Here is a 21,316-nt window from a genome sequence, read left to right on the forward strand (position 1 = left end):
CATTCAGTAAGTGCTCTATGTGTGTCAGTCTTATTTGTTGTTTTCTGTCTTTATCATGTCTAAAGCTAAGGAAAAGATGAGGCATATGGCCGAGAAGTAAACACTCTCTTGAGGAAGGAGGCCATCGAGGTGGTCCCTCCTCTCGACAGAGAGTCCGGGTTCTACAGCCGGTACTTCATAGTTCTAAAGAAGGATGGGGGGGTTGCGTCCTATTTTAGATCTGCGTCAGCTGAACCGCTTAGTCATGCGACTGAAGTTCAAGATGCTCACACTCAAACAGGTCGTGTCTCAGATCAGGTCCGAGGACTGGTTTGTCACGATAGATCTGAAGGACGAATTCTTCCACGTATCCATCCTTCCCCAACACAGGAAGTTCCTGAGGTTTGCTTTCGGCGGCAAGGCTTACCAATATCGGGTTCTTCCGTTCGGCCTTGCACTCTCACCCCGCACTTTCACCAAGTGTGTGGATGCTGCTCTGGCTCCTCTGCGACTCCAGGGCATCCGCAAACTGAATTGTATTGACGATTGGTTGATATTAGCTCAATCAGAGTGCATGGCGGCTCAGTATCGAGATGTTGTTCTCACTCATATGAAAGAACTGGGGTTAAGACTAAACGCCAAGAAAAGTGTGCTTTCTCCAGTACAGAGAACCACTTATCTGGGCATGGTGTGGGATTCAACCATGAAGCAGGCACAGCTGTCTCCTGCTCGGATCGAGTCAATCCTCACGGCAGTCGCGAGAGTGAGAGAAGGCTGGTCACTCACTGTCAAACAGTTTCAGAGACTGTTGGGTCTGATGGCAGCTGCGTCCAACGTGATACCTTTTGGCCTGCTGTACATGAGACCCCTACTGTGGTGGCTCAAGACCAAGGGGTTTTCCCCTTGGGGAAACCCACTTCGCATGATCAAGGTCACGTGGCGATGTATACGCATGTAACCATAGTTCCCTGAGGGAACAAGACGCTGCGTCTCATTGCCATACTTCCGGCATCCCTGCGAGCGCTTCCTTCATTCTACCAGAAGCTGCCGCTGTATCCACCGCACATGCTTTTAAGCTTCCTGGTCTCTACGTCACCCCGCCCGTGACGTCTCGTCCATCCATTGGACTGATTACACACGTGATTCAGAGCGTGGTAACGGTGAAGGTGTTCCCAAAGCGTTTCGATGCAGTGTCTTGCTCCCTCGGGGAACTATGGTTACATGCGTAACCTAGGGACGTTATCTTTTAATGTCATATATATTTTTATTATTTATTATGAAATACTTGATTTATTTATTTATTTTAATATTTTTTATTATTATTTAAAAACTTTTTCCCTTGAGGTTGACTCTGTGTTAGTAATATTTTTTAAATTACATTTTTCAATGACCATTTACCCTCTTCTCTCTGACCATTAAAAACACATCGGCTGTTTTTTTTTCTGCTGTGCCCTTTTAAGAAACGACCCCTTTACATGTGAAATGAGCAACAGCTAAGATACATGACACAGGGTTGCTGTCGTATCCAATATAGCTTTTAACTGCCCCATCCTTCAATAACAGCCTCTTCGCAAAGCTTCTATCACATTGTGATATATCCATGAAACAATCAGAGTTGAAAAGGAAAATTTAATTTCTCACAATATAACCCCTTAAAACATTAATTTCTTGACAGCTGACCCCTATTCAGTTTCATCAAGCACACTTTTTTGAAATGACTGCAGTAACTCTTGGGTTTTACCTCAGTTACTATGAATTAATGATGTTATATCTGATGATGTCCTGTTCATGCAGGAATGATATCACTGTCTATTGTTGTGTGTTTTGAAATGTATACAACCAGTGCATGTTGTTAATTCCTTACAATGCTCACAATGTTGAGACTGAATGTAATGGTACCTCAGAACACTATTTTGTGTAGCAATATTGCTTAAAATTCTAAATCTAGAGAAATTAGTAATACATTTCAAAACTATACTTAGCACCCAAAAAAGAAAGAAAAAGTGCTGTGTAATTTATTGAAAAAGGAACTGTTTAAAGTGGAGGCCATTTCCAGTTCGGGTTTCAGACTTAAAATATTAGCCTCCAAATGAAGGAGACAGAAGGTGAATTGTACATGGCTAAAATTAATAAGGAGTTCTTAGGAATTCATTTCGCACACTGAGATCCAAAAAAGGGGGGGGGCACAAGGAAAAACTTTGCACAGATGAACTGTTCACAATAATGTGTATCAGGAAAGTAAATAATCTCAATACTAAATTAATGTAGATTTTAATTTTAAAAGCCCCTGTGATTGAAGTATTCCACTGATTGTGGTTCATCTCCTACAGGATCTCTCACAGCCAAAGGGAGATAAATCCATGCAAGTGTAGATGGAATGTCATCTCCTCGCATGTGATGAAATGAGTCACGTGTTCCGCTCCGATGGAGACCTCTAGCCGCTGACTCATGATGAATGACTTTTTGTGTCTCTGGTAGAGGCTTGTTGAGCATACAAAGACTGTAAAAAAAACAACTGAACAATCAGCAACAAATCACTACGAGCCGTCAAATACATACTATAAATATTCTTGGGTCTGAAGATGGAGCCCAATCTGTAATCACACCGCTAGGTGACATCACTGGAATGACCGCTTATTGATTTCTATTATACAGGAGGCTTTGAAGAAAACTTGAAATAATTTACTCTTAACGTTCATGGATTTCTGCCATATAAATGTCAGTCTGTCTTCTAAGAATATGTACTTAATAGTGTTACTCTCAGACAAACTAAGTGTCTCTTACAATTGACTCACAATTACAACAGCTGGACCTCATTATAAAAAATCTAGCTATCTAAAAAATTACATTTTTAAATACTTGTAATCAGACTACAGTTACTTTTTTATCGATTACATGATTACATATTAATCACACAACAGCAATCAATTTATTCATACTTTTTTAATTCTCCCTAATTCCTCTCTTTCATCTTTTAAATGGTCCTTTCTAAAATAGCCTACCGCTTATTTTTATGATTTAATTATTCATGGAAGCATCCATGCCTTTATTTTTAAAAGTGTATTAAAATATTTTTTTTAAATGACATCGTACAGAATTGGTACAGTATTTGCAAGATATATGTATCACAATGCATGTAAAAAAAAAAAAAAATCTTTCAATCTTTCAATGGCTTCATACAAAATGACAACAAAATGTATCTTTTTCTAACACATCCAACAGCTAAACAGATTTATGGGCAGATTCATAATCTCTCAATAACTGTCGAAGCAGGTTTCTTCAGCAGCTGTGAGTCTGTTATCAGCCTGGTCCAGGTTGTCCATGTGTCCAAGTTCAGCCGCAGCCAGTTGTCCATAGAGACATTACAAAACGTGCAGGAAGTGACAATTGGCTCTTTTATTTTATGTTGAATGCTAGTCACACTTTCAAGCGCATAAATCTAGGATCCAGAATTTTTAAAAAAAAGAAAAGAAATGCCAGCATTAAAAGGCCCAAGACATTCAGCTTCATGCATACCACTGATTTAAAAGCACTGTATTTCAGCGTAAAAGTCTGCATCATATTCACTACCCACCCACAATCCAGTAAAATCAGGTATTAAATGCAACAGAAGATGAGACCTTTATCACTAGACCAGTGGGCTGGGGGATTAAACTAACCATATAATGTTTGGTTTTTTTGGACATAAAATATTTACTTGAAGTTCCCCCTGAGATTTTAAGTTAATATTTTAATAAATTACATTTGTAACACATATTTATCAATAATTAGATTTTCATCAATTCACTGAACCCCCATTTGGGAAGCCCTGGTTTAGGGAATGGTAAAGTAAGTAGGCCTATAACATTTTATAAGGGAAGAGAACATGCTTTCATCAAATGCAGCTTTTCTGAGCAAAATCCACAGTATTTTGGCACAAATTTATCTGCCACTTGGTAGAAGCTAGTCATATTTCATGAAGCAGTCAGACAGTTTCACTTGGAACAAGGATTGACGTGATTTGTGCCAAGAGCAAGTTTTGTGTGTGTGTGTGTGTGGTGCAACATTGTCTTATTAATAATAAATAATAATTTATAATAAATGTCAATGTTACGAAAGCATATCAGAGTAAATATAAAAAAGTAAATAAAGTCACCTTATGAGACTGCTATGAGATTAAGTCAAAATTGTCAAATTTGTGTCTGTTTTTGTATAATAAACTTTTTTTTTTTACTGTGTTGTGTCTACCAAATCCAATGTAAAATCTGGGTCCTGAAGCAAAACCAAACAATAGCCACTGCACTAAAGGCTATATCATCCCTCCAGGCTATGTATAGTAAATTAAATGACAGGTTAAGAAATCAGAAATGTTCAGAGAAATAAGCCCCAGGCAGATTAGTAGCACATGTTATATGTGAAATCATCAACAATGTTTTATTTGCCACATATGCATTCAGTTCAATGGAAGCAAAATGCTTTCTCCTGCAAGTCTCCGGGAACTTTAAATAAGACAAAAAGAGAATAAAGAAGAGGCTGGAGTCACAAACGCTCAAAATTACAAACCTAAAGTCTAAAATAAAAAAAATGTACACAAAGTTTCTCAAGGAAGTGAAACTGATGGTGGAGAGTTCAAAATGTGTTGCTGTGTCAGATGTCTTTTTGCCCTTAAATGTGTCTCTGACGGGTCTTTTTGATACAAATCAATGGATAAACTACCTCAGCACTCCATGGTGCTGCTCCTCTGGCAAAACACAGTGAGAGCTAATTCCGTGGAACAGCATAATTAATTCAAGAGCATGGCAGCATTTAGGAATACACAATGTTCAAGATTAAGCACAAGAACAGCCTGTTAAATTGAGCTCAATGTTTCATTTAGGGTTCTGTTTGGTGAAGCATAAAAGACACAATTGTACAACGACTGTTTCAACCAAAGTAATTACTCAAATTGAGCATGTATTTTATCTGCGAGAATCAGAAAATGCAAATGTCTCATCGTTTACCTCCTGAAAATGTCTGTGTTAATTATACATGGAAAAACAATTGTGGCACGGTTTCAATTAATATCAAGCACCAGTCTGTGTTGTAAAATATGGACGTTCATACATGACATTCACACAAGGTGCTGACAGTGCACAGATCACTGTAATCTTTAAACCATATCTCCCCTTGATTTCTCATCTGATGAACAAGGTGAAAGTATGCAAATCTGCAAATCTAGATCAACATTATATGCCATGTTTGATATTAATAAAGTTCAAAGTCTTGTTGGTCTGTCAGCAGATTAGCTGCATATCATAAATATACTGGGTCACATAACACAGAGCTCATTACTGGCATATCCCACTAATGTATTAAACTTAGTTAATGTTTAAGTATTGTTTAATCAACAAAAGAAATGTAGATGATATCAGTTCACACTGACTGCAATTGATTCCTTTAAGCATCCATAAGCCTAATTGACACAGATTAAAGAAGTGCTTTAGTAAGTTAAAATGCACCATGTCGAGCAGGACAAACTGCATTTAATGGGTTTGCTTTGTAATGTGTTTTCACACAGAAATCTATAGAGACACTTTTCTGCTTGGTCACACTGGAAGCTGATGTGGCCATTGTGACCGTGTTTAAAACTGCAGTATATTTCAGTCACTGTACTGTAAATACCACTACAATATTCAGCTTACTTATTGGCCAAAATGTTTTTTTATATATATAGTGACTGATTCTTAAATAATCAACACTATGAAAAAAAAACCCTAAAAATTAATGTAAAACAGAAAAACATCTACTGTAGCTTGTCAGAGACAAACAAATATAAAATATGTGAGAAATTTAATCATTTCAATCTATTTTTTTACTGTGTGATTTCTATTCTATTCTAGATGTCTAGTCACAATTAAAAAATAAAGTCACAATATATAAGGGGCCTATAGGCATGAGACTCAACTCGGATTATACATTCCCTCCAGATGGACATAATTAATGTAAAGTTAATTAATACTATAATAGAAATTAGGGAGATAAAGAAGGGCATGTGAAATTGTAATGAAAGAACAACTCCATTCATCTCCTGTCATTCTGAGGAGACCCATAATAAACAAGATGCTAATGACTATAATATATTATAATATAATATATACACTTTGTCAGTTCTATTTATTGCTGATGGTGCTTGACAGTGTAAGATTCTGCTGCTGAATGGGCGACGAGACAATAGCTAAAGCCTTGAATGGCAAAAACGTGAGTGTGTACAGGTGCGGCAGATCCACAAATGAGCAAATGATGCCTCTCATTATTATTAAGATAGGATTTAAAAATATAATATGTAAAACGAGTCATATATCGGCCCATCTGCTTATGTTACATAAAAGAGAAAGAGAGAAGCCTGTAGCCTTGTCCAGCACATGTACCAGCGCATGACCCGCGTAAGCTTTTATATTGCATTTACGTGCATTTACAGCCTCAAATAAACCTTCTGTCCTGTCTTCAGCATGTTCCTCTGGAAAAGTGCAATTATCCAGCAGGTTTGTGTCATTCTGGATGGTGCTGAACCCGCAGTAAACTCAGATAATAGGTGATCTGAAATTTAATCACACGCCAGAGTGCGCCTGCGTTTGAGATTTCCACAGACATATTGACTGGGTTTTCTCAGAGGAAAGCAGAAGGTGCGTGAAGCATTCAGTGAAACAAACCGGTTTACTTGCATCTGTTATTACATTCAACAATTACAACACGCTGCACAAAGAGTATGTTTGAGTTTCTCTTAAACTATGCCACTGAAATACTCTGTGTTGCACTGATTATGGTCGGTTCATCCTGTTATATTACCTTAAAACATGATTAATGATTACAAGATTTAAATAGTCCCCTTCATTGTTTTGTGGAGCACTCTTCAGATCTGCTGGCAATTACAGAAAATTAAAAAAAGAGCTCTTAAATGACTAGGGGTTATGCAAAATAATTCCTAGGACCATGAAAACTGATTTTGATGAATGCCCGCTTGGACCACCATGTGTTTGCCCTTCCAGCTGTCACTGTTAAACAGCCGTATAAGTGCCTTTTTGATTTCATATTATATAGAATTTTTGGATAGTTCAGGCCTCCAGCCAGGCCAATGGCCAAGCTGGCAGTATCATTTAGGTGTATTGTCTCCCAAGTTAAATAAAAAGAGTAAGTAGTGCCATTACAGTAATGCTCTAAACCCTGAGACAACCAACAGAATGAGACTGCCAACTAAACCATGGGCAGTACAGCAAGTAATTAGATTTCATGAATGAGCAGATGATGCCTCTGCTCAAAGTGGTGTTTCAGTATTTCAATCATGACAACTCTCGGAAGATTTTAGCATGGTGATGGATATGACAATGTTAATGTCATTTGATCGGAACAGATCTGCTATGCTGCTGCTGAATTGCTGCTGCTGTTGGTTATTGCTGTAGTTGTAGATTATTGCTGCTGCTGCAAGCAAGTACAGGAACTTGCTACTGCCAATGCATACGGCGATACGGTGCCATGAGCATTTAAGATATACTGCTGCTGCACAAATAGCATATAAAATAACCCATAGCAGATCTATACAGGTGGAGCTGGGGAAGGTGGAGGGTTTCAGAGAACTCTGAAAGCGCACTGCAGGAATCTCAAGTGAATGCTAGCCAGCTATATAAATGCAAGGCAGTAAGCTCATTGGCTGCATATGCAGCATGAACCAATCAGCTTGTGCCAAGTTGTTTAACTCTCTGAATATCATCAGTTACGTTAAGAGCCAGCAGTATGAAAATCTTTGAATACTGGCAACCTTGTGATGAAGCAGGACAAAAAAAAAACAGACATTTTTTAAAAGAAGAAAGGTAGTCTGGCACATCATGACGACTCATTTAAAAAAACAAAAGTGAATTAAGGCTCAGTATATTTAGTAAAAAAAAAAAAAAAAACATTACTTGATTATTTAGTTGATTCTTAATAAAATTGCTTTTTCATTCACTGTTTGGATGTAAATACTCACACACTTAAGATTTTAGGATTGACTCAGTGATTCAACGTGCTAAAACGTTAATCACTGCAAAAATGATTCAGTCCTAAAATCTTATTTAAATCCAATATTTTATATATTGTATTTTGTTTTTATTTAAATTTATTAAAAATTAAATAAAAAGTGATACAGTTCACCCCAAATGAACCCTGTCATTTAGTCACCCTTGTGTCGCTCCAAACCCATAAAACTTTATACTTCGTGTTACACAGGGGTGAAGGATGTTGTCACCACTACTCTGCTCACAAACGTACAAAGACGACGAAGAAGGTTTATAATGACTTTAATCCAACACACCAGTAATCCAACACACGAGTAACACTAACATAGACAAGACTGGACAAACTAGAACTGAACACACAGGAACTTAAATACACAGACCAAACAAGGATAATTAACTACACACACCTGAACAGAATGACATAATTAACTCAATGAAGGGAAACGGTGCATGAGGATAACAAAGTCCAAATTAAATGACATGTGACAGATGTAACTGTCAAGCTCAAAAAAAAAAATCACAAAATAATATTCTATATGGCTTCTTTTCTTATAGTTATTTAATTGGTCACAAATCTCATTGGTTCTCGCGTGTATCAACAACACTGTATATTTTCAATATGTAAAAAGCGAGATTTGCTTTTTGAAAATCTCTAGCATCCCTTTTGAGAACCAGCCACAAACATTAATGGTAAAGTATGTAATACCTAATACTAATGACACACATTTTCATTATTCTAGTGCAGCTCCATTTGGTGATGCCAGTGGCACAGAAATTACAAACTTCACCTTGAAAGATTTATGCTTTATAGATAAATTCAAAGCACATGCATGCATGTTTCATATGTTGTGACATAACCAATAATCACACACATAAAGCAAATATCTAGAATATATTTAAAATTTTATCAGCAACACTCAAACTAAAGTGAAAATTAGCCTAACAAATTTAACTAGACTAAACAGCTAATAAACTTGGATATCCAGTCTCTGGAAAAACATATTATTTTGCAGTTACATGTTTGCAGTTACATCCGATTCACTAGTATGTTGTTTGATCCCATGTGTACTGGGGTTGCACAGATGACTTTATTCTTTAGGTCACTGCATTTGACTGAGTTTGAAGAGTGCTGGGGATAAAATAGGAAAAGATAAACATTAGAAATGAGGACATTTTCGAGGGAACAGGACAGAATGCTTCCCTTTTGCTATTGTATTTGTGACAGAATTGTTGCTTATGGAAACTTGGGATCTGTATCTGGTTGTGGCATGGAGACATACTGACACTGAAAGAAGGAAACCTGATTGAGTGCAATAGAGGTTTACTTAACCAGAACATTAAGTCACCTTTGCTCAAACTGAGCCTCCAGCCTCAAGGAAATAATATGACTGTCTAGACTTGAAACAGCATCTCAGGATCTGTAGTGTCAGCAATGGTAAATGGGGGAAGAAAAAAAAAACATTGCCCTAATTTCCTTAAAAGAAAGGAAGTTGAGGAGGATGCTTTTTGTGGCCACGTGTGGCATTTCTTTTTAATTTTGTTGAATCACACATAGTCTATTGACTCCCACAGGGAAATTATGGGACACTTTTTTTAGAGAACAATGCTGCTTTCTTGGAAATATAACGGAAATAAAACGATTGTACAAGCATTGGCAGCTAACAACACCCCCCCTCCCATTTCCAGCCCTTATATTATATTATATTGTATTGTATTGTATTACATTACATTTATTATATTATATTATAGGGTCGGTAACATAGCATTTTTTTTTTAGTGTTTCTTTATTTGATCAGTTACTCAAGTAAAAACTGGTAATCTTGTGAAATATTTTTTACCATTTAAAATAACTTTATTTTATTGTAATATATTTACAGTTTTTGTGAGATCTGTGATACATTTTTTCAGGATTACCTGATGAATAGAAAGTTCAAAAGAACAGCATAAGTCGGAGAACATTATAAAATTCTTCCCTTTCACAAAACAACAAAACAGAAAACAAAAAAACAGACACCAAACTTTTTAGTGGTATGTATAAAAATACATCAAATAAAAAATGTACTAGGATACAATTTTTTCTGTCTGGCTGTGGAACCAATGACATGTTTAAGTTATTCCTATTGGCGAACAGCCTTCATGAAAAAGAGAAGTTGTATTTTTAGTATATGAGACATGTATTAGTGACTTTTTGAGTCTACCACAGCAAAGAAAATGATTGTCCTTCTCTTCTTTATCTCATCAAATATATGCGTAACATGTAAGTACAAAAAAATTCTTCATTCAGCAGTGCAATACAATAAAATATTGTGCACTATATTTAATAACTGTACAGTTCAAAAAATAGGATCAAGTATTTTTGTCTTGCTTTACTTGTCATCTTCCAATTCTTTTCTTATTTTATTAACTCTAGCCAAATTTAAGAGTATGCTTAAAACAAGAAAAAAATTGCAATGTGGTGTGAAAAATACTTGATATGTGATATAAAAACTTCATTTATTGTCTGTATAGGTACTTTACAAAGTACATTAAATGTATCTCATTTTAAGGATGTTCAAATATTTGACTGGAAAACAAGATGTTATATGAATAATGAATACTATTCTATGTATGTTCATTGTTGTGTTTCTTGTGCTATATTTCTCCTCTAAGGCCATTGTCAAAAATAAACCTTTTCTTACTCTGTCATCATTCATTCAACATTATTTGATTAGTTTAGTGATAGTGAAAGATGTGAAAGATGTTTTTTTACGAAAGAATCAGGAAGAATGTGTGAAATGCATGAGAAATCGAATCATTTGGTGCCGTATGAATGATAAAACTAACAAGTGTTGAAACTTCTCTCTGTTTATGTGCTGTAGCCTGCAGCGAATCATCAAAACTGGTGGTTGGACAGGTTGGGGATACAGTTAATCTTCCATATAAATATGACATTAACACTACTGGCCTATTGAACGTCTGCTGGGGGAGACGTCAGTCATGGTTCAGCTGTGAGAACACTGTTATCTCCTCCGATGGCTTGCAAGTGACCTACAGAGAGTCAAACAGATTCAGCTTGGCCAGTGGACTGGAGCGAGGGGATGTTTCACTTACCATAAAGGCTGCTCAAAAGAGGGATGCTGGGATGTACGTGTGCCGTATCGAGATCCCTGGACTTTTCAATGACATTAGTCACAATGTCTATCTGTTTATCAGCAATGGTAAGTAACCACTCCAGTTGATATCAGTGTTGTTGTGCTCATACCATGATGATCTACACTATTTCTGTTCTTGCATAAAAGGACTGGATCCAAAGAGAGTCATCTCAGAAACACAACTGGTCCCTTCAACAGCAAATCAGGAAAAACAAGGTTAGAAAGTATTTAGCTTTTTCAGATCTGTTTTGAGCAAGGGATAACAATGTTAAATGCTAATGCAACTAGATATTTAACCATGCATACTGTAGAGCTACTTCTGTTGCTGATTTCAAAGGTTGCACATCCAAGGACACGGCCAACATAGAAAGGTTGACTGGTTAAGAAATTAATACTTTTATTCAGCAAGAATGCATTAAGTTGACCAAAAGTGACAGTAAATGGAGAGTTCAGATGCAAAAGCCTCTAAGTGCCGTCTGAAATTTTCATCTAAAATGAGCAGTTTTATCAGGCTCCTATATTTATGTTCATTTATTTCACTTTAATGGCATAGAAAATGACTGACCTATACATTGTCATAAAAGTAAAATTACTGAACCTAAACATAGGAGCCTGATAAAAATGCTAATTTTAGAAGAAAATTTCAGATGGCACTTAGAGGATTTTGCATCTGAACTATTCAAATATGTTTATAATGTAAAGATTTCCGTTTCAAATGTGGAACTTTCTGTTCATTAAAGATGCCACAAATATATTAAGCAGCACAACTGTTTTCAGAATTGATAATTATAAGAAATATTTCTTGAGTACCAAATCAGCGTTTTATTATTGATTTCTGAAGAATCATGTTTATTTCTGAATAAATTACATTTTAAAACATATTAAAAATGAAAGCAATTATTTTAAATTGTAATGATATTTCACAATATTGCAGTTTTACCTTATTTTTGATCAATCAAATGCAGCCTTGTTTTCAGAAACATTAAAAAACCACAGCCCCACAACACTAGACGACAGTTTATAAATTAAATTTGTTAGTGAAAACTTTTTTTTGGGGTATTTTTTCATTCATTAATTTCAATGATTAATCAATCATTTATTATCAACCAATACATTTATTACCATATTAATAACAATATTTTTAAAATCTGAATTACCGGTACTAACATAATAGTTGGAACACAGTGGTCTGAAAACTTTTCACCAGTGGTCAACAAGCACTAGGCTCAAAACCCCGACTAACCATTTTTTGTTTTACACACAGTCTACTATGTATCAGACCCAACCACACTCATTACAGAGCTTTATTTCATATCAGAAAAGACAACTGCAGGTATGAATATAATCATGACCACATTTAATCAACTTTGAAAGTTATTCAGAAATGTAAGAGTAAATACAATGATTGATTTATTTCAGATGCTACCGACATCTACATGTATGAAGCAATTGCAGTTGTCCATGCTGAGGTACTGCACTATTCTGTTTGCAAAGACACATACATTGGCAGTTTTGCATCTGTATTTTGCCTTGAAGATGTTGTAGGTAATGTATGTATGAAATGCATATTGAATTTTGGACATGAATAAGGTGTTACTGTACATACATGTTGTGTGTCATTCTAGGATACAATGGAAACATTTGTCATAAATACTGTAAGAGTGGGGGCCATTGTCTTCATCCCGGGTTTAATCATCGCACTTCTGTTCAGTAAGTAGAGTAGCAAGTAATTAATTTGAATGGTTTAGCTCTGGGGAAATATGAAATACTTGTAAAAAGCAAAAAAGGCCAAATCTCATGAAACCTCTCAAGAACATGAACAGATCACAATTCATTCTAAACACAAAAGAGAGGAGATAAGAAATTATAATTAGCATAATAAAACAAAGTTTATTTTTTTGCAATGTGACATTATTTTCATTATGAAGCATATTTTTGAAAATGTACATACCTTAATTTGTTGTCTCAATGGTCATTCTCACTGTCAATTAAATCATGAACGTAATATAAGAATTATTATGTAATATAGGGGGTGAAATGTGACCTTCAGGTTGTCATGTTTACAAAGGTCTATGTCATATTCACCAAAATAAATACTTAAAGGGGGTGAAATATGTGACCTTGTCAGGTTGTCATGCTCACATGTCAAATAAACCTCTGTACCAAACAATATATAGTTTGAAAAGTGTACTGAACATTTTATTTAATGCATGAACAAGAAACATTTGCTCATTGCTCATTGCTGTGTGGAAACTTCTGCAGATCCTCATGCCGCATACAACGTTAAATTTGGCTCTCAGAATGTGTCTCCGTGGCTGAGTAGAAGTGAAAGAGGTGGCTCACGGCCTGTTTTGCTTACTGTGCACTAACGCGTCTATCTGAACGCTTTGCCCTCAGGACTGCGGCGCTCCAGAGAACGCACTGGATGAAGGCGAATGTAAAAATCTGCCAGGCTTCCCAGACCAACAACCACACACTGATATGGTGTGATAGTCAGTTCTGAGGTCACTATGACTGTATAAAAACCACATGCATGGTGACTTTATTTTTTTTATTTTTTTTTTGTGGTTTGTTATCAGTGCCTAATAGGCTATTTATAAAATAATTGATCAGTTATTAATCTAAATCTGAGATAATTTATTTACATTGTGTTTTTTTTTTTTTTTTTTATTGTTTTTGTAAAAAGCTTCCAAACTGTAATCTAATGTCATGCATCTCTTTCTCAGAAATCAATTACTAAATGTCCAAACACCACGTGGGATTAAAGTTTTGGTTTGTTTGGAAACGCAATTTGATTTATCATACAATAGCGGCCTCTAGTGTTCAATGCAGTTGCATAAAAAATGAAATGTAATCCTAAAAGTTTTAATAATGCACAAACAATGAAATCTTGCAAAAAGTAAAAACTCGCGTGTGATGTATAGAGGCGTGTGTTTTTGCAGTTCAAATAAATGTTAATATGTTCTCACAAGTCTCTCTTTCGTTATTTGGAAGTGACCACAGAGTAGTAGGTCACATATGGAAGTGAAACTCTAAAAAAGATGTCGGACTGCACATTTAAGAAAAGGGTGTCATGTGCATGTTGACTTCCGCATAAAGGGTTATAATGCAAGAGAGATGAGGTTGTCTTGAGCACTGTTTGCAGAGAGAGTGAAACCTTTTCATCATGACTGATTTTCACAGCTGGTTCTTTGCATCCTGGATTCTCTGTTATCTCACAAGTGAGTTTCACATTTATATTGAAGTGTGGTTACAATCAGTAATTTGTGACAGTGAGGGAAATGTTTTTTCTTTTTTAAATGCAATTCATATTTTCCAATATTTCGTTTTATTTATGTAGTATTTAATTGTGGAGTAACCCCTAATATCATTTTTATATGAACAAGGCACATTATCTAGAACTGTTTGGATCTGTATATTTTGTATTACATTTTTTTTTTTTTATCACTGTTTCTCTCAGTTTCTAAATGCAGCAACGGCATTGTACAGAGTTTCGAGGGTGAGAGTGTCATTTTGCCATGCAAATATGACAGCAAATATCATGGAAAATGTCCCATATGCTGGATGATAGGAGACATTCCTAATATGGGTTGTGGTAATGAAATTATTGGAAGTGATGGAGATAAAGTGGTGAGGAAAAAATCATACAGATACCAGCTGGAGGGAGAAATACGGCATGGAGACGTGTCTCTGACAATCCTAAACATTAAAAAAACAGACTCTGGCAAATATGGATGCCGAATACATGTGCCTGGACTGTTTAATGATGAGATGTATTACGTCCACTTGATTGTTAATGACGGTAAGTGTCGAAAGCAATGCTTTTAATGCCAAAACACTTGAAGTGACTAAATCCCAGTGATTTAATTGTTTAATTTACCTATTGTATGCATGTACACACACACACACACACACACACACACACACACACACACACACATACACACACACACACATACATATCCAGTAGTCATCACAGGAATAAATTGCATTTTAGTAGAAAACAGCTAATTTGTATTGTTATAATATTTCACAATAATATTACTGTATTTTACTGTATTTGTGATGTTGAGCATAAGAAAGTTCTTTTAAAAACACTGGAAATTTTAACAGACCCCAAACTTTTGAACAGGACAGTGTAGATTTAGAAAACAATTTCAAGATCTTGAAAGTTAGTACAGTTTTACATTAAAATACACTTTCTTCAAAGCCATTATTCCAACAACTTGGGAAACTACATCCACGTCGAGCAGCACATCTGAGCATGAAACCACGGGAGTTTTCAGCACTGCCATGACAGAGGGTACTTGTGTGTGTTTATATGTGAATATATGTGATTCTATGTGAATCTGTCATGGCTGAATGATGAAAACATACCACAATGAGAACAAATCTAACCAAGTCTAAAAAGAAGGTATTTTTGGTGATGATGACAATGGCTACATTAATTAAGACGTTATCTGCCATCATTCCGTCATCACAGATTAGATCACTGCTGTGTAAAGTCAGTCCTGTCAGCAGTTTTGTTGCTCATGTACGAGTGTGAACATTTAAAAAGGAACATTCTACATCCTGTTTCAAAGCACCTGGTCCAACCACACCAGAGCCTTTGGTAACCACTAGTTCTGGGCTTATAACCTCTGAATCACAGACCACTGAAACTTCAGGAGGTATTATGATTTTAACCCTGGCAGTGAATCTATAATGACTGAAGAAAAGGTTTCATTTATGAATAACTGATTCAGTTCTCATTATCTGTAATCTATTTTGGCAACTCAGAAGTATGCAGTTGCATGTTGTACAAATATTTAGTCATTAAAGATCTCTGCTTTCTATAAAATACATTTAAATTGGTAGTTTAAAGAACATTATGTGACATTATAATTTTTTGTAGTGGAAACGAACACAACACAAGAGAGTTCTTCAATCGTCAGTTCAACAAATGCTCCTGAGAGCAGTACTATTGGATTTTGGCTCACTGACACAACATACGGTAGGCCTATAATTCAGCGAATCATTTTATGCTATTTTGAATTGTGTGTAACATACTGCATGTATTTGCAAATATGCTGACTGACCATTTTGTTTGTGTTTTCATTCTAAAAAAGAAACCTCATTTGATCATCATGAATCGTCCTCTGTGGAAAACAAAGATAGTGTGAGTATTTCACCATAAACATAAAACCTTATATGTTTTTGAGACATGTTTGAAACAATGATCACTTAATATCTTTGTACTGATTTGTGTTTTAAGGTAAATGCATCAGCAGCGATTGTGCCTGTCCTCCTGTTACTGTTGGCTTTGATAGTCATTGCTGTCATTCTGATATGTGAGTCCAAAGTGCATTCAGTCAATTCATTTTTTCAAATTTCACAGTAATATTCATTGTGTTTGTTATTTATAAAATTAAACTGTTTCTATTTTCAGTGAAGCACAAGAAGAAAACCAGAGCTGCAGTAGACATGTAAGTCAATCCTTGAAGTGCTAATTATACTGATTATGATTAAAAACATTGATTCCAAAGTTATTTTCATTATAAACATATGTAAATAAAACAATGAAAACAAATGGGAATTTACTGTTGGCATGATACTACTAAGATACAACCACTCATCACTTTACACACCATCAAATGTTAGGGGTCACTTAGATTATTATTATTATTATTATTATTCAGCAAGGACATAGTTTTTTAAAAATTAAACTCAGTTTGCTATTGTATTTGCAGAACTCTAAAAACTGTTCTCTACATAACACACATCATTAAAAACTAACAGCTCTTTTGTTTCATTTGCCACACTCATTTACTGGTGACCTACAGCCAGTGATCATGTGTGAAAACACTTAGACATAATTTGTTCACTTAGAAATCAAAACTCAGTGTTTTAAAGGGGTCATATGATGCTATTTTAAAGATCATTATTTTGTGTATTTGGTGTAACAGAATATATTGACATGCTTTAATGTTCAAAAAACACATTATTTTTCAAATACTGTACATTTCTACCCCCTTTTTACAGTGTGTGTGTATATATATGATTATATACTATGCGTGAATGTGTGTGTGTTTGTATATGTGTACAGTACATGCACACACACACACACACACACACAAACACACATATATTGAATATGCATACGAGTCAAGTCAGAAAGTCAACTTTATTTCTAAAACACTTTATACAATATAGATTGTTTCACAGCAGCTTCACAATAGTATCAAATTCAAATTCTATGTAAAGCAGCTCTAACAAGCCAATAGTGTCATTACACAGCTCAAGTCAGTTCAGTATTGATTCAGTTCAGTTGCATAACTGTAAAATTCATCAGTTGTACATACATACTGTGTACACAGTGTATATGTGCATATGCATGTATGTGCGAGTGCTATGCCAAACTCCTGTGCACTCAACTGCACTCTGAACAAGCAAAAGACACACGAGAGTAGTGTTATACATTTTTCACATCTCTGTGTAGTTTGGCATGTATGTGGCTAATTATTTTATGTTTGTTTGGAGAGTTACTATGCAAAAATAGCATTTTTTGAAGAGTTAAAATAGTTTTGAAAGAAGTGTTTGCTTTTGTAAGATATGTGTGACGTTTTGCATGTTGTGTGTGTGTGTGTTTGTTTTGTGATTTGCAAAATGGAGCCATAGTTTCAAAAATTGTGTGTAAGCATTTTTTTAAAAACTGTAATGAAGTGTTTTGGTAGTTTTAGTGTATTTTGAATGTGAAATGAACTGCTGTGTCAAGTTGAAAGATAGTTTGGAGAACTGTGTGAAGTGTTGTGAAAAAGTGACTTTAGTATTGAGAAATGTGTCCTAGCGGTTGTTAAAAAAAATAGACAACAGTTAATTTAAATTATAATAATATTTCACAATATTGCCATTTTTACTCTATTTGTGACCAATGAAATGAAGCCTTGGCAAGAACAAGAAACTTGCAAAAACTTACAAATCTAACTGAACACAGTTTTTTGAACAGTGTTGTGTCTTATAATAAAAAGTAATTATTTAGGCAATAATATTGTGCATATTATTAATTTTAAAAAAAATGTAAGTGACCCATGCAATGCATAACAGCATCAAAGCAAGTACAGTATGATCCTTCTATTAGGTCACCTTTTGTGCTTATATTTGGGCATTGCTGGTCATTAAAACAAAATGTTTTTCATAACTTTTCTTCCTCAGAGCCCATAACTCGGAGAACTCTGTCATCTACAGTAACTCTGGCAGCAGTGTGGGCCTGTACAACAGAGAGATGGCTGTGGAAAACATCTATCAAATACAACCTGAAAATGAATATGAACATTAATTCACATTTACTATTTACCTTTAAGTTGATCAGTGTGGACTTCTTGTCTTCTGTTGTATTTACACTGTGTTTGTAATAATGTGACAGCTATTGCTGATCATAGAAATTATTGCTCTGGACTAACCTTACTCTGACGTCTAGGGGCTAACATACTGCAACACTTTATCATTATTAAAACTAATCTAAGTTAACTAATCAAAGTTTAAATGTTTCATTTACCACACGTGTTTTGGCTCCACGGCTGCACATTTCTCAACCTTTCACAAGTTTCACAGCGTTTACGCCAATCCAGGGCTGCGGAAGTGCTGACGTGGGTTCAGAGAGGTCATAAAACTGAATAAAACAGAAACTAGATGGTAAAGGAGGTCATTAAAATTCAATAACCGATTTAAATTTCAATGTCGATAAAAACAAGTCAGATCAGTGTTGATATCAGTGATCAGTTACATTTTTCCATTGATAGTGACAGATAAAAATGTTCTTGGTGAAAAAATATATTTGCCAACAATCATTATGCTGGTTCACACCTCTTATAACACTCATAGACCACACCTAGGAAACTTCCTTCCAATGTAACAAACCAAAAACAAACTTCTGATTAACTACAATGAGGTCTGTCAGAAGTATTAATTTTGTTTCGCAATGTGTGTACATAAAGAGGAAAAGATTTGTGCAAATCTGTAATCAGTAAACTCAATACGTTACAGTAACAGACTTCAGCATACATTACTGTTTAAAAGTATGAGGTCAATAAGATTTTGTAATGTTTTTTTGAAAGAAGCCTCTTATGCTCACAAGGCTGCATTTATCTGATCAAAATACAATTGTCAGGAATATGGACTGTCTGTGTTGTGTTTTGCTCCCATTGACCTAGTTTCCCCTTGTGTGTGACATGCCCATATTGGGTTTTCTTCCTGTTCCTGTTCCTATTGTGGTTCATTGAGTCCAGGTGTGTCTCGTCATCCCCTCGTTTAGTTGAGTACTTAAGCCCTGTATTTTCTCACGTCTAACGTCCAGTGTTAATCGTCATTTGATGCTATATGTGTCTTCTGTGTGCCCTGTGTTCCCTGGAATTTTGGATTAGTAAAGTCTCTCATTTTTGTATTATCTCTATGTCTCCTCGCTCCTCACAGTAGCAGTGTGACAACAATAAAGCCAGTAATATTGTTTAATATTATTATGATTTAAAATCACTGTTTTCTATTTGAATAGATTTTTTTTAAATGTAATTTATTTTCAGCATCATTACTCCAGTCTGCAGGCTCACGTGATCCTTCAGAAATCATTCTAATATGCTTATTTGCTGCTCAGGAAACATTTATTATTATGATCAATGTTGAAAACAGTTGTGCTGCTTAATTTTTGTGGAGACAAAGTTTTTTTTTTATGAACTGAATTTTGAATTGATTTTTTTTAATTGAATTTGAATTGAATTTTACATTATTTTTTCCACATTACTTTGAAGTATATGGTAACACACATCATTAGTTAATATTAGTTAACTACTTTAGTAACCATGAATTAAAAACTAACAATGTCTACAGCATTTATTAATCTTAATGTTAATTTTCAGCATTTAATAATATATTTTTAAAATTAAAAGTTGTACTTGTTACTGTAACATTAGTTAATGCACTGTGAACATGAACTAACAATGAACTAATGTATTTTCATTAACTAACATTAACAAAAATTAATAAATACTGTAATGTATTGTTCATTGTTTGTTCATGTTAGTTAATACATTAACTAACATTAACCAATCGAACATTATTGTAAACTGTTACCATGTACAGAAAGTATAAAATAATTTGAAATCTTTTGTAACATTACAGATGTCTTTACTGTCACTTGTGATCAATTTAACGTGTGCATAATAAAAAAAATCATTATTTTACAACTCAGGCTCAAAATACCTGAACAGTCTTTAGCTGTTCCAGCTGAATAGTCTCACTCTGTCAATGTTTGTTCAATAATTAGTGAATTCCTCGAGTCTGATGAAGAATTAGCCGGTTTATCCAACGATCCAGCTGTGATTGCATGAAGACTTTGTGCCACTTTGTTTACCAACAATAGCAAACACACGTGCCACCATGAACATGCTGTGTGCAGGCCCACTGAATCATTCATTGAGCCTGTTTACAGGCACATAGCTAAGATATCCAGATAAAACTCCATCACACAATGGCCCTGTTCTTCGCCGCACGACTCCACCTCCAGACGAGGACTGCAGATGGGTCAGTGGCCCTGTCCTTCTTGGAGATGTCACAGGCGCAGAGCTGGTGAACACAGCCACTCTTTCACTTGCCCTCCTCTGCATAATCCTGGTGCCGCCCAGCACAAGGCAGTGTTGCCTGAACACCACACTGGCCGGTCGGAATGGCTGCTCCTCCCTGGTTATCAGTACTACGCTGGATCCTCCTCCTCACCATTTCAGGCAAGAAACGCACTATAAACTTGGAAAAAATTATGTAAGGCATGGGGTATTATGGGAGATTTACTTTATAACAGAAGAAACAGAAAATACACTGCAAAAAATCATATTCATATCCTGTTTTCCAGTAAAAATATTGATGTAAACAGAACTTATAAAACAGCAAAAGATGTGATTGTTTTCAGAAAATTTAAAGGGGTCATATGATGTTGCTAAAAATAACATTATTTGGTGTAATGAAATGTGTTTATGCGGTTTAAGGTTCAAAAAACACATTATTTTCCACATACTGTACATTATTGTTTCTCCTCTATGCCCCACCTTTCTGAAACGCATAGATTTTTACAAAGCTCATTGGTCTGAAAAGCGAGGTGTGCTCTGATTGGCCAGCTATCCAGTGCGTTATGATTGGCCGAATACCTCAAGCGTGAGACGGAAATGTTACGCCACT

The 21,316-nt window shown here is 35.3% G+C and overlaps 3 protein-coding genes across 7 annotated transcripts in view; all 3 read left to right on the forward strand.

Moving 5' to 3' along the window:
• Positions 1–10,175: 10,175 nt before the first annotated feature.
• Positions 10,176–13,784, forward strand: LOC107715312 (hepatitis A virus cellular receptor 1 homolog). 2 transcript variants are annotated; one of them, XM_016521393.1, is made up of 7 exons: positions 10,176–10,242; positions 10,844–11,182; positions 11,264–11,332; positions 12,381–12,449; positions 12,536–12,585; positions 12,742–12,826; positions 13,514–13,784. In XM_016521393.1, the coding sequence occupies exons 1-7, from the start codon at positions 10,197–10,199 to the stop codon at positions 13,543–13,545; spliced, it is 690 nt and encodes a 229-aa protein (XP_016376879.1). In that variant the 5' UTR covers positions 10,176–10,196; the 3' UTR covers positions 13,546–13,784. The 2 variants fall into 2 exon arrangements, with proteins under 2 accessions (XP_016376879.1, XP_016376880.1); XM_016521394.1 differs by lacking the exon at positions 12,381–12,449.
• Positions 13,785–14,260: 476 nt separating this feature from the next.
• On the forward strand, positions 14,261–19,176 carry LOC107715311 (hepatitis A virus cellular receptor 2 homolog). 4 transcript variants are annotated; one of them, XM_016521388.1, is made up of 9 exons: positions 14,261–14,337; positions 14,577–14,918; positions 15,327–15,419; positions 15,700–15,786; positions 16,011–16,109; positions 16,225–16,274; positions 16,371–16,446; positions 16,545–16,581; positions 18,308–19,176. In XM_016521388.1, the coding sequence occupies exons 1-9, from the start codon at positions 14,283–14,285 to the stop codon at positions 18,429–18,431; spliced, it is 963 nt and encodes a 320-aa protein (XP_016376874.1). In that variant the 5' UTR covers positions 14,261–14,282; the 3' UTR covers positions 18,432–19,176. The 4 variants fall into 4 exon arrangements, with proteins under 4 accessions (XP_016376874.1, XP_016376875.1, XP_016376876.1 ...); XM_016521389.1 differs by lacking the exon at positions 15,700–15,786; XM_016521390.1 differs by lacking the exon at positions 15,327–15,419.
• Positions 19,177–20,795: 1,619 nt separating this feature from the next.
• The window catches only part of timd4 (T cell immunoglobulin and mucin domain containing 4), a 5,752-nt gene continuing 5,231 nt past the window's right edge, over positions 20,796–21,316 (forward strand). The window contains exon 1 of the mRNA XM_016521395.1: positions 20,796–20,868. Within this exon, the coding sequence (XP_016376881.1) occupies positions 20,811–20,868 (58 nt within the window). The 5' untranslated portion in view covers positions 20,796–20,810. The remainder of the gene's footprint in view (positions 20,869–21,316) is intronic.

This window comes from Sinocyclocheilus rhinocerous, unplaced genomic scaffold (genome assembly GCF_001515625.1).
Source record: "Sinocyclocheilus rhinocerous isolate Xijiao unplaced genomic scaffold, SAMN03320098_v1.1 scaffold299, whole genome shotgun sequence".
NCBI lineage: Eukaryota > Metazoa > Chordata > Actinopteri > Cypriniformes > Cyprinidae > Sinocyclocheilus > Sinocyclocheilus rhinocerous.